At 37.2% G+C, this 12,813-nt stretch overlaps 1 protein-coding gene across 1 annotated transcript in view; it reads right to left on the bottom strand.

Moving 5' to 3' along the window:
• Positions 1-12,813, bottom strand: part of PLA2R1 (phospholipase A2 receptor 1, 180kDa) — a 134,962-nt gene that overhangs the window by 10,919 nt on the left and 111,230 nt on the right. The window contains exons 23-26 of the mRNA XM_010859024.1: positions 6,793-6,910; positions 5,985-6,115; positions 5,508-5,652; positions 2,002-2,240 (exon numbers count right to left, since the gene is read on the bottom strand). Coding sequence (XP_010857326.1) covers positions 2,002-2,240; positions 5,508-5,652; positions 5,985-6,115; positions 6,793-6,910 — 633 coding nt within the window. The remainder of the gene's footprint in view (positions 1-2,001; positions 2,241-5,507; positions 5,653-5,984; positions 6,116-6,792; positions 6,911-12,813) is intronic.

The raw sequence follows: 12,813 nt of genomic DNA, 5'->3' as shown, positions 1-12,813 counted from the left end.
GTGAGTATGGCCTGACAAAAAGGACTCTCTGACACAAGCAGTATCTCTTTTAGTTTTTGGGAATCCTTGGTTCCTGTCCATCAAATTTCCCAGTAAGCAGTCAGAGTGAAGCTGTTCTATATCTTGTTTTTTATTGTTGTTGTTTAGTCGCTAAGTGGTGTCCAACTCTTTTGTGACCCCATGGACTGTAGCCTACCAGGCTCCCTTGTCCATAACATTTCCCAGGCAAGAATACTGAAGTGGGTTGCCATTTCCTTCTTCAGGGGATCTTCCCAACCCAGGAATCAAACACACGTCTCTTGAATTGGCAGGTGAATTCTTTACCACTGAGCCACCAGGGAAGCCCATCTTGTTCTTTCCACCAAAATAAATTTAAGATTGAGCCACAGGTTCAGTCCCCGGGTCAGGAAAATCCCCTGGAGAAGGAAATGACAACCCACTACGGTATTCTTATATGGGAAATCCCATGGACAGAGGAGCCTGGCGGGCCAGAGTCCATGGGGTTGCAAAAGAGTCAGATATGACTTAGCAACTAAACAACAACAGCAACAAAGGTTCACACATGTAGTTGAAAACATAAAAGTGCCAAAGAAAACTTGGCTAAGTAGTTTATGCTCTTAACATCGGAATTTCCATGTATGACAAAAGAATCCAGAGACCATAAAGCAAAATTGAAACAGAAAGTTGAAACATTCTCTAATAGAAAAATACAATAAGGAAAACAACAATAGCAACAACAATAAATACAACAAACAGCCATGAAATACCATCCTTTCAGCTATCTGGCAAGGATTAAAATTTTGACATACCCAGTGTTGACAAGGATGTGAAAAAACTAGGTGTTATCATATACTGTTGTTAGCATGTAAATTGTCTGAAGCTTTTGGAGGGCAATTTGGTACCACTGCATGTTAAAATTTAAAGTGTACTTAGCAACTTCATTTCTGGGGATTTATCCTACTTGTACAAGGATATTTATTGTGCCTTGTTTGGAATTGTGAGAACTGGGAAGAACCCAAAAGTCCATTCACAGAAGAACGGTTCAATAAGTTGTGGCATATCAGTATATGCTGCTGTCTCAAAGACTGTATTAGACTTTTATAAGCTGACACAGAAAGCTGTACAACCTATATTAATAAAAAGGCAAGGGTAAGGACAGTATATATATAGTATGAGCTCACTTATTTAAAAAAGAGTATACCTTTTAATCTATTACATGTATATATATATGTGTGCGTACACAGAAAATTTGTAAATGACACACAAGACACTGTTTACAGTGATTGAGGAGTGGAACTAGAGGTCAGGATTGAATAGATTTACTTTTCATTATTTGAGTAACCACTTTCATTTAAAAAATATTATTTTCCAAACCATATCACTAGAGGGGAAAAATAACATACATGTTAAATTACAAGGAGTACTGAATTAATTAATGACCAAATTTTTAGGCAGGAGGCATGATTCATTTTTCTTGGGGATTCTTTAAATGCAGCAAATTACCCGACTTCAGGTGTTTGAGTTCAGGATGTATTCTAGTGCACATATGAGGCGGTATCCTGAAATTTCTCAGACATCTTCAGAGAACCTTTGAAGGGTATTAATTTCCAGAAATTAGGCAAGTAGTTATTTACTCTAAAAAGGGACACCTTTATTTTGTAGTCATATGCTGCTCATAAGATTGGTCAATAGTTATTGTATGCTCATAGTATTAGCTGCTCAGTCATGTCCGACACTTTGTGACCCCATGGACTATAGCCCGCCAGGCTGCTCTGTCCATGGAATTCTCCAGGCAAAAATAATGGAATGGGTTGCCATTTGCTTCTCCATTGTTCATAGGGTTGTTCAATAGTTACTGTATAATCCAATTACTTAAATGTTACATTTACTGTTATTTCATGACTCTGTTTTCCTGTGGTAATGTCAGTGGCTATCTCACTAAAGAGGTAGATGTGAAACTTAATTATGCAAGAATCATACAAGGGATTTTAGGAAACCTACATCTTCAGTGAACAGTCCAATCCAGTGGGCATATCCCACCCGGTTAAGGATAACAGTGAGGAAAGACTGGTGGTACTGGTCTGTAATGCTGGCCAGTTCTGCTCCATGCATCAGGCAGGTTTTTAGTGCTGTATACCAAGTCATATTTGCATTAATTATTTTGTAAGTTCTGTTTCCATATTCTAAGGTATTAGGGATTGGATACATATCAGATGTATTTATACTGTGTCCAGAAGCATCTAGAACAAGAACAGAAACAAAAATTATTTATAGCATCTGGATGAGAATAGGGGAGGCAAAGCTTAGCATGGATCCCAGTACAATGATTCATACTATTGTTAACATCAGAGTTTTTCTTCCCAGAATTGACTACTTCAAAATGAAGACAGTATCTGTAAGTATAGGTGACTCTAAAGGACAAAAACACTTAGAAAATTTAATGAATGAGTTTTTAAACGTATATAAACATATACTGAATCATTTCTAGACTTCCTGTTTTTGATAGTCCCTTGTCAAACTGACCACTTTTTGGTGAAACTGATAGTGACCTTGTTAGGCAGGTTTAATTCTAGTAGGTACACTCAGCCTTATACATATATTAAGTTCTGTTGCTGGCAGAGCTTAATATTTACTAAGAGAATATTAACAAATATAATGTAGTCAAATACTGCTTGCAGACATAACTTACAAATGCATATTCTCAAATATAACACTATTAAACTTTTGAGACTGATAGTTGCTATCCTGTTTAATATTAATATAATTTCTAAAGAGAAGTTAAAAATAAGTTAATAAATGTTTAGAAATACATTACAGTTTTTATAAACCATCATTATTAATACGTCACCCCCTGTCAGAGTCAAGATTTATAAATGAAAAGACTAGGTTTTCCCACACATGATACTTGGTTCTTCGTGTTCCTGAGTGGCTGTGATCAAGTGAAAACCAAGCTTGTGTGTTATACAAAGATGTTTCCTCTTTGATACACACATTTGCCATTTTGTTCTGTACTATATTCAGGCTAAATTTAGGAATTCTAGAACACAAAGACGGGGTATTTCTGAACTGTCTGATCTAAAGTAGCTGGGATTTCTCTCTGTATACTGGTTTTATCACATTTGGGGTGAAAAGGAGCATGGGGAGATGTAGATAGACCCGAAGACCTAGGACTCAATCGCAGACCTGACCCTGAATGGCTTAGAGACCTCGGCCAAATTAGTCAGTCTCTCTAAACTTCAAATTTCTGGTCTGGGAGAGATTACTAAAGCCTTTGTTAGAAGTATGAGGGTAAAATTCGAGGAGATGTTTATGTAGAGCACTTACTATAGGATGTGGAACTCAGCAGGCACTCAGTAAATGCTACTTCTTGCTCTCCTCTCCTATTCTTGTCATACTCTCCCAGATAAAAAGGGCAGAGTGGGGATTTGACTTTTCCCGAAACTGTTACCTCAATGTAGCAGTAATACATATTGTAAAACCATTGTAAAACCGAAGTGAAACAAATCTATTCACCAACTAAAATTTTTTTTTACCAACTAAATTTTGATGGACCACACTTTCATCATCTGTTTTTCTTTGTAGAAGTCTGTTTACCAGCTGATGTACCAAGTCTAAACGTTATTTATACAAAACCAATATAACACAAAGGTAGCAATGTAATAAGTTATTAAAACTAAAGTTCCTGAAATTCTTTGTATGTGTGCCTTAATGCCATTTTAATTGACTCTCCCCACTAAGTCATGCACCTATATTTTCACATATATGAATTTCTCACTATGTTATTGATTTCATCATTTCAAAACATCAGTGATTTGAACATTACAATATGCCATCTGCTTCCCTGAGAAAGATAGGTCCACTGGAAACCAAATTCAAAATTGGGGGTCTTGATTTAGCCCTTGTCTCTCTTTTCATTTAGGTATCTTTATTTTTTTGAGCAAATCAAACTCTTTGGGTTCTAAACCCAAGGCAAACACATATTCATATGACAAATAAAGAAGAGAAGCCAGAATTTGGATAGCCAGAATTTGTAGACCACAAGAACTTAATGTGGTTGAATAGTAATATAATAAAAATAGTAATAAGGAAAACAATAACTGTTTGTTAAACATATGCTGGAACTTGCTAAACATTGTATATATGTAAAGTCCATGAGATAATTATTATTCCATTTTACAGATGCAGAAATGAAGATTCGGAGAAGATGACAAACTTTACTGACAGTTTATTTACAGAGATGGGGTAGGAACCCAGGTGGTATTTGAACTCCACCACCACTGCTCTATACTGTCTCCAAAAAATCATGTATATTCTTAGTTCCAGAAATATCAAAGAGAGAAAGTGGTTCAGAGAGTACTGAAAAGATCAACATTATTGTTAATGTTGATTGTTACAATGATTCTATTCCTACAATAAATATAACAATTCTATTCTTAGAATAGAAGAGAATCATTGTATTTAACCAAGAGACCTTGAATATGTTCCTTATTTTTCCTAAGCCTCAAGGTCCTCATCTGTAAAATGGGGAGCCTTTTACCTACTTCATAGAATTGTTGTGAGGATTTTATGGCATAATACTTATAAAACGAAGGCACAGTTTCAGGTGCATCATAAGTGTGCAAGTAATGATGTACTGATATTATTTTATTCCTACAAGGCTCTGCTCTTCTCATAATACTCTTCCTATAACTGATCTGATATCTTCTTTCAGTTCCTAACCACTACTATTCTTAAGTGATAACTGTGAACTAGGATATAGGGTTTTCCTGAAACTGCTTTTATGAGGATGGTTGATACTTAGTAGCATCAAAGAGTTCGCATGTATGTAACACTAAGAGGTATAATTCATATTCCAAGTAAGCATGTATATCCTCAGCTGCCTAGAATTCCACACAGCTCTAGACACAGACAATGGCCTTCTAGGGAAGCCTGGGACTGGGTAAAAGCAAGAGATGTGAGCTCTTGTTAATTGTTATTTTTACTACTCAAGGTCACTTAGAGTGCATCTCCATTGTTCACTGTCCCCACTGGCTACTTGTAGCACTATAGCTCTGGTATTTCATACCGGAAGTCATTGGGCGTTCTGATAATCAGATTTAGAAAAGTGCTGTATGCCATGTGTAGCCACAGATACCATTTTAGGATTCCTAAAAAGGAATTAAGTATTGAGTTGGCTTATTTCCTTGACTCTTTTGCAGTAATTTTTCAATGTCTTTTTAATAATCTGAACAGACACAATCCTACAGCAAGCAGTAAAACCTGTTAAATGACCAAAATGAATGCATAAACTTGGTCATCACTCAAGTGGTCTCTGGAGTCCTTAGAACCCCACTAGCGGGTGCAGCCCTGAGGTAGTAGAGATTAAGTGACCGTACGTGTGTAAAGCTCAAAGAATAAATGTTGGCACTGTTAGCTATGAAACTATCATTTATACAGTGTGTAAACAAATGTGGAAGAGAAGAGTGGGCCATGGAAATGAAAGGAATAAAAAAGCAAATATTTCTTACCCTGCATTTTTTCACAAACAAACCCATAACCTTCTCTACAGTCTTCAAAATACCATTTTCCAGTGAAATGAAAATTAGGATTGTTTGACAGCAAGCCACAGAGAGGAATGCGTTTTTGAACTTCAGTGGTGTTGTGATTTGGAATCTTCAAAAAAAATACATGTTTAAAAAAATGGTAACATATAACATTATTATAACACTGACATTTTTATTAAGAACATAATTTTAAAAATTCAAACACTATTATTCCTTTATTTGCATTTAATAAACCTGTTCACGAATCACTTTGTAACCCACAAAATAAATAAATAATTATTGTGATGAGTAATTACATCTATGGAATGCATGAAGATTATATGAAATTACATTATTAAAAATATATTAACAACAAACTAATAAAAATAAAACTTCAGTAAACAAGTCTCAAATAGGATCTCTTGCTAAAATGACTGATAAAAAATAATTCTTAGAACTTACATTTATTGTATCAAATGGAGACCAATTAGAATATGACACAGGCCTTCCATTTAGCCATTTTTCAAAATCATCATCTTGTAACCCTATCCACACATTAGTGGTATGGCCAAAAAGATTCATGGTAATGAAAGCTGAAAAATAAGAATACATTAGCAAATTTAATATACATAAACCATGTGGATAATCATCACATTCTGTTTATAGCTATGAGTTTATTTAAATGACAGCAAAACTTAATTACTAATCAATTGTAGGAATTCATTACTTTGTCCTTATTAAGGTAATACAGTCTCTTTCATTTTTATTCAGCTTAAATGGACAGAAATTAGCTGGCTAAACCTGGAATTTCATCATATCATTAACAAAACAATTTTCAATGTTCATTCAATGTCTTCCTAAGCAAAGGAGGGCTAATCGCTTATACTTAAACTAAAGTATACAATTATTGCCTAAATAGCAAATAAAAGTCTGTAGGGATCTAAAAAATTATACCATGCAATTATAATAGACTTTACCTCAGATTAGTTTAGCTATTTTGAAATACTGATCATAAGTATGTCTTTATTATTTCCATTACTCCTGGTGAGACAAAAAGCTCTGAAAAATCAGCAGTTCCTAAGCAATGCAGTGTACTAACTTTTACAGATATCGTGATATAAACCTTATAGGTCACACTGAAAAATTAGTGTCACCAGCAACATAATACTTAAAATGTTGGTTTGGAAAGGTTAGTATTTCAGAGAAATGTTTTAATAGACACTTCAGTAAAAATGGCGATTTTTGCCTGATTGAGCATTGAGTACGCTACCTTGTTCCACCTCATTTTCAATGGCAACCAGTGTCCCCCCTTCTTCAACACAAAAATCTTGAGCAGATGTCCAGTTCTTCCAGTCACTTGGGCCTTCAGGGATTTTCAGCAAAAGGCACTATAAAAATGTCCCAAAAAAACATTCATTTCCATATTTTTCTAAGTGAATTAAAAGTTTCCTAAACACACCGAGAATCAGCTTTGAAGATTCTTTATGATTTTCTTGGACAGAAGCGGCCCTTTTTTTTTTTTTTCAGCTACTCCAAAGGTGTGGAAGCGAAACCAAGAGGACCAGCTTTCAGGGTGAGTCAGGCCTTCTGTGTATTTGCATCAGGAGGCCTCAGAGACAGCGATGTGTTTTGTCATGCAGGATGTCAGAACAATGTCTTCTGCTCAGTGAAAAATAGCATTCCTTCTAAAAAGAAGCCAACCTCACTGCAGAGTTTACAGGGGAGGATTTCATCTAAAAAAATTTATTTTGGTGGCGTTCATTTGATTTTATTTACAAATACACTCTCTCACTTTTAAGTGAGAGAGGAATCCTGGGGACTCAGACCACATCAGGTATTTAAAGTCCCTAAATACTTGGAGTCAGCCACGTGGTCCAAAAGTCAGTGAGGAAGAGCGGGAAAAGAAAAGAATGAGCCAAAGGGAAGAAAAGCAAGAGCAGGACCAAGGAAGCCTAGGAAGGAGAAACAGAAGGGAGGGGCACAACAGTGTCAAGTGGAACTCAAAAAGAAGGCTGTGCGGTTTGGCAGTGAGAGCTGCCTGTTACTCAGGAGAGAATCACGTCTGTGGCATGGCAGGAGTTACTCATTATGGAACAAGAGGTATGGAATGGTAACTGCTAGGAGAGTAGGCAAGTTGAAGAAAAGCACCCCCTCACTGAACTCTGTGAAGTTGAACCATGTTAGTCAAGCTATCTGGAATCAGAGGAGAGAAGACAGAAAGACAGAAGAGAAAGCCTTAGGCAAAGTTCCAGAGAAGTCGGGAAAGACTTTCTGCAAAAGATATTCCGTGTGGATTATTCTCTCATCAACGAACATAGCCATCCTTGGTCAATGACGAATCTGAGCGTGAGATCTGCCACTGAGAAAATCCCAGCTACAAGAGTATTCTAGGTTAACGTGGCACTCTGCACTTGAGAGAGCATCCTACCCCATCCTTCTTTAATATCTAAATGTATCAGTCCCTCATCCTTTCCCTACCATCATGAACTTAAAAAGCAGAGACTAAATGTTGCTCCTCTTTGAACATCTCAACTAAGAAGGTCTTCAACAAGTATTTATGGAACAAGATAAAAGCCAATAGACCCTGAAATGATTGCAAAGTGACATTCTGAGGATTCTAGATTTAATCCAGTGGTTCTCAAACAAAACCACTTGCTCCTTAGATTATATTTTGATAATGTCTGGAAACATTTTGGTTGTCATGGTTCAGACAGGGTTGGGGGGTGGGGAGCGTTGCTATTGACATCTAGTGAGTAGAGACCAGGGATGCTGCTAAACATTCCATAACGCACTGGTCAGTGTCCCACAGCAAGGAATTAGTTATCCAGACCCTGATGTCAATACTGCTCAGGTAATTCTTCTCAGAACTCAGTTCTGAACATGTCACCCTTTAAACCCTTCAGGGGTTACCCACTTTGTCTTAGGACAAAAACCAGAAAGCCTGATCTAGCATGAAGTTGAGTTGCCAACCAAGACAGGAAATACATTTTCACTTTTTCTGATCCTCTTTACCTGTTTGCTTCACAAAGAAATGGAACTGGCTTTAAAGGATTTTAATTTTATAACAACTATCCTTTTATCTATTTCCTTTCATTCTGCCTCTTTCCTCTAATTATGAATTCCAAAGAGTGCCACATACTAATTATTAGGAAGTCTTATCATTTAATGTGAATTCACCTTGTGTTCAGATAGTCACACTAATGAACCATTCATAAATACCAGTGAACCTCACTGGTTCATTTAGCTCAATAAATCTCTCCAGAAAACACACATACCCTCCCTCTTCCCACCCAGCCTCACCACTGCCCTGTTTGCTTCAGCCAACTGAGGCTTGACTAGCTTGACTATGGGAGTGTAGCCTCCCATTACCACAGCTTCATTGTATCTAAAAATATAACATGTTTACTAACACACTTTGAAATTGTGTCATTAATAATTAAAGCAAAGTAGCAAGATGAAATACAACACCCTTAATTTTAAATTGTTTATTTACTTACTGCTTTGCAAAATGTGATCAAGTTTAATGCATCTCTGATTATTGATGTGAAGTAAGGATACGACTGAAGTGACTTAGCAGCAGCAAGGATACCTTACTGTATTCTAAACGAGTTTTGCATATAAAAATCTTTTTTTGGTCTCCAGTCATTTCCAGTTCAAAATGTGAAAATGGAATTGATGATCTTTCTCCCAAATTTGGTCCTTTTCAGTGTTCTTACTGATGTTGAATAGCATAGTCAGTTATGCATTTATGTGAGTCTGAAACCTGAGATTTTCTGACTCTTCAGTCACCTCCATCACCCCTTCAGTACTACCATCTGGACATCCCATTTCTGAGTCCTTCACCATCTCTTATTCCCACTGCCCCACCACGATCTTAGCCTCAGGGACTTACTTCTTGTCTGGACTATTGTAGTATCCTCCTAACGGCTCTTACTTTCCTCACCCTTGCCTTTTTTGGGTCTAGTTTTGGTACTGCAGCCTGAATGATTCTTTTCCCTGATATGTCCCTCTTTGGTTAAAACCCTTTGGGGTTTCCCACTGCTCTTAGGATAAAACCAGGAACTCGAACACAATATCAGCCTTACCGACTTCTTTTGTCTCACTTTCTGTATTCTAGTTCTCTATGCTGCTTTTATTGTCTTCAATATATCACATTCCTTCTCACCACAGGTCTTTAGCACATGTTGTTTCCCTTACTTTTGATGTTCCTGACCTCCTGACTGCCTCAGTCAGGTCTCCCTGTTATATACTTCTGTGGAACTGTCTAACTCCCCATCACGTATGCCAAAGTTGTAAATTAGAGTTATTTTCCTGATTAATTTACTAATGTTTTGTCCCCTCTAGCCTATCAGCTCTAAGAGAGAAGGGACTGTATTTGTTTTCTCTCACCACTGAGTTGCCAATATGCAACACAGTTAAATGGAATGAATGAAAAAAGTGCTAAGAATCTGAATAATTTAAAAGAGGAGAGCATTTTCTTTAAAGAAAGAACTATGCTATGCATGAAATGAAATACTGGCTAATCTAAAACTAGATGGTACAAAACACTGGCTAATCTAAAACTAGATGGTCTTCAATATTCATTGGAAGGACTGATACTGAAACTGAAACTGAAACTCCAATATTTTGGCCTCCTGACGCGAAGAACCGACTCATTGGAAAAGACCCTGATATTGGGAAAGATTGAAGGCGGGAGAAGAAGGGGATGACAGAGAATGAGATGGTTGGATGGCATCACCGACTCGATGGGCATGAGTTTGAGTTAGCTCCGGGAGTTGGTGATGGACAGGGAAGCCTGGCATGCTGCAGTCTGTGGGGTCACAAAGAGTCGGACATGACTGAGTGACTGAACTGAACTGAACTGAGATGGTACAAAGCAGCCATCATCACTAAATCCAGGTCCTTGAATAAAACATTTAAGTAGAAGCACAATAGTTAATCTGATACATACATACACACAAAGAATGTCTTCCTCTTATACACAGCTCTGCTGTGCCAAATCTCTTACGTGACTCACTCTTCCTGGGATAATCCCTGGTCAAGCCTCTTTTACATCATCAAACATGAAGAAAATAATGTATGAGGCATGAGAAAAGCCACGACTTCTGCTATCTCAGTTTTGAAACTATTAATAGTGAATAGTCAATCAGGCAGGATTTTTTCCCCTTAGAAATAACCAATAAGAATTAGTCCTAGGAACAGACAAGCAAGAAGCAGTTTAGTGAAACATATTGATGTTTATTTAGAACTCTGAAGTGAGTAATGTCTGTCATTGCTGTCTCCCAATTTTCCTTCTGTAGCTTTTTTGTTAGTCAGAACTATCCCCACTGGGCTTTGCACTCCTCTCAACCATTAATTCTATTTCCAGCTTTTCTAATGTTCTTATAAACCCACTTATTCTAAAGTGGAGGTGACTGATGAGGCAACCTCAGAAAGAGTCCCCCCCCCCAAAAAAAACGTAAAGGAAACTGTTAAGGCAAAGGAATAAGACTCTACTGGTGGGATTTTAGCCATTGATATGCAGGGGAGGGCGCTGTGGATGGGAAGACACACCTGGGGACCCTGAAACCTCATCCTGTAACAGGTCACTTCTCAACAAGCCTGCTGTGACCATATCCTTAGTAATCAAATCCTCTGAATGGTTCCAAGACTCAACTGTACAACTGTTGCATTGCTGGGCAAATCTGGCTGCACATTAGAATAACCAAGGGAGCTTTCCAAAAATGCTAATGCCTGGATCCATGCAGATCAATTAAATCAGAATCTTTAGGATGTCACCTGCACCTTGATATTTTTAGAAAGCTTACCCAGTGATTCTAAGTATTTAATCAGAGCTATGAACCACTAATCTAGCTATTAGTTATCAATAAAGATTAAAAATAGCCCCTGAGCGTGTTTTAATCCTGCTCCACAGTTAGCCTCAGAAAGCCCTTCTCCCCCCATGATTGTGTTTGTGCTTTACTCATGCACCTTCCTGTTCTTTCAAGGGAAGCATTCAGTTACTCTTTCTGCCCTGGGTCTGCGGCACCATTACTGTACCTTGCCTGTGTGTGTATATATTCCTCATGTTTACACTCAAGGAAACATGGAATAGAGCTAATCTGTGTAGATAAGAGAGTTTAGGAAAAGGACAATGGCCAAAAACTACCACTGTAAGCTTCTAAGAATTATTTCTGTAATGCCAAGTATATGACTTGTTACGATTTGCCTTAAAATATTCTTTATTTATACATGGGAGGGATTATGATTAGTAGCTAGAAGAGTTTTACTTACGCTTTGGGACTGCCCACTCTCTGGATCAAAAATGTGACTTTGAGGCAAGAAAGGCATTCCTTTGTGGTGGTTTCCTTCAGAGCACTCTACTATATACTTGTTTTAATAGTTGTAAAAAAGTTTCAGGTGTAAGAATTAATTAAAAATGGACTAAAACCTAAATATAAAAGCTAAAACTATAAAGCTTTTAGAAGAAAACATAAGGTAAATATTTGTGACCTTGGATTTAACAACATATCCTTAGATATGACACCAACAGTATGAACAACAGAAAAAAAATTAGATAAATTGGACTTCATTAAAATTAAAAACTTGTATACATCAAAGGACATTATCAATAAAGTAAAAAGACAACCTAAAGAATGAGAGAAAATACCTACAAAACATATATCTGATAAGGGTCTTATATCTAAATTATATAAAGATCTCCTACAACTCAATAACGAAAAGACAACCCAAATAAAAAGTGGGCAAAGGAGTTGAACAGACATTTTTCAAAGACAATATATAAATGGTCAATAAGCACAGGAGAAGACGCCCAACATCGTTAGTCATGAGGGAAATGCAAATCAAAACGACAGTGAGATGACACTAGACTAGTATTGGCAGTCTATTTCTGCTTTGTTGACTACGCCAAAGCCTTTGACTGTGTGGATCACAATAAACTGTGGAAAATTCTGAAAGAGATGGGAATCCCAGACCACCTCACCTGCCTCTTGAGAAACCTGTATGCAGGTCAGGAAGCAACAGTTAGAACTGGACATGAAACAAAAGACTGGTTCCAAATAGGAAACGGAGGACGTCAAGGCTGTATATTGTCACCCTGCTTATTTAACTTATATGCAGAGTACATCATGAGAAACGCTGGATTGGAAGAAGCACAAGCTGGAATCAAGATTGCTAGGAGAAATATCAATAACCTCAGATATGCAGATGACACCACCCTTATGGCAGAAAGTGAAGAGGAACTAAAAAGCCTCTTGATGAAAGTGAAAGAGGAGAGTGAAAAAGTTGGCTT

Source organism: Bison bison, unplaced genomic scaffold (genome assembly GCF_000754665.1).
Source record: "Bison bison bison isolate TAMUID 2011002044 unplaced genomic scaffold, Bison_UMD1.0 scf7180017864452, whole genome shotgun sequence".
In the NCBI taxonomy this organism is placed as follows: domain Eukaryota; kingdom Metazoa; phylum Chordata; class Mammalia; order Artiodactyla; family Bovidae; genus Bison; species Bison bison.
The sequence above is the reverse complement of the archived record's forward strand: the minus strand, read 5'-3'. Positions and strand labels throughout refer to the sequence as shown.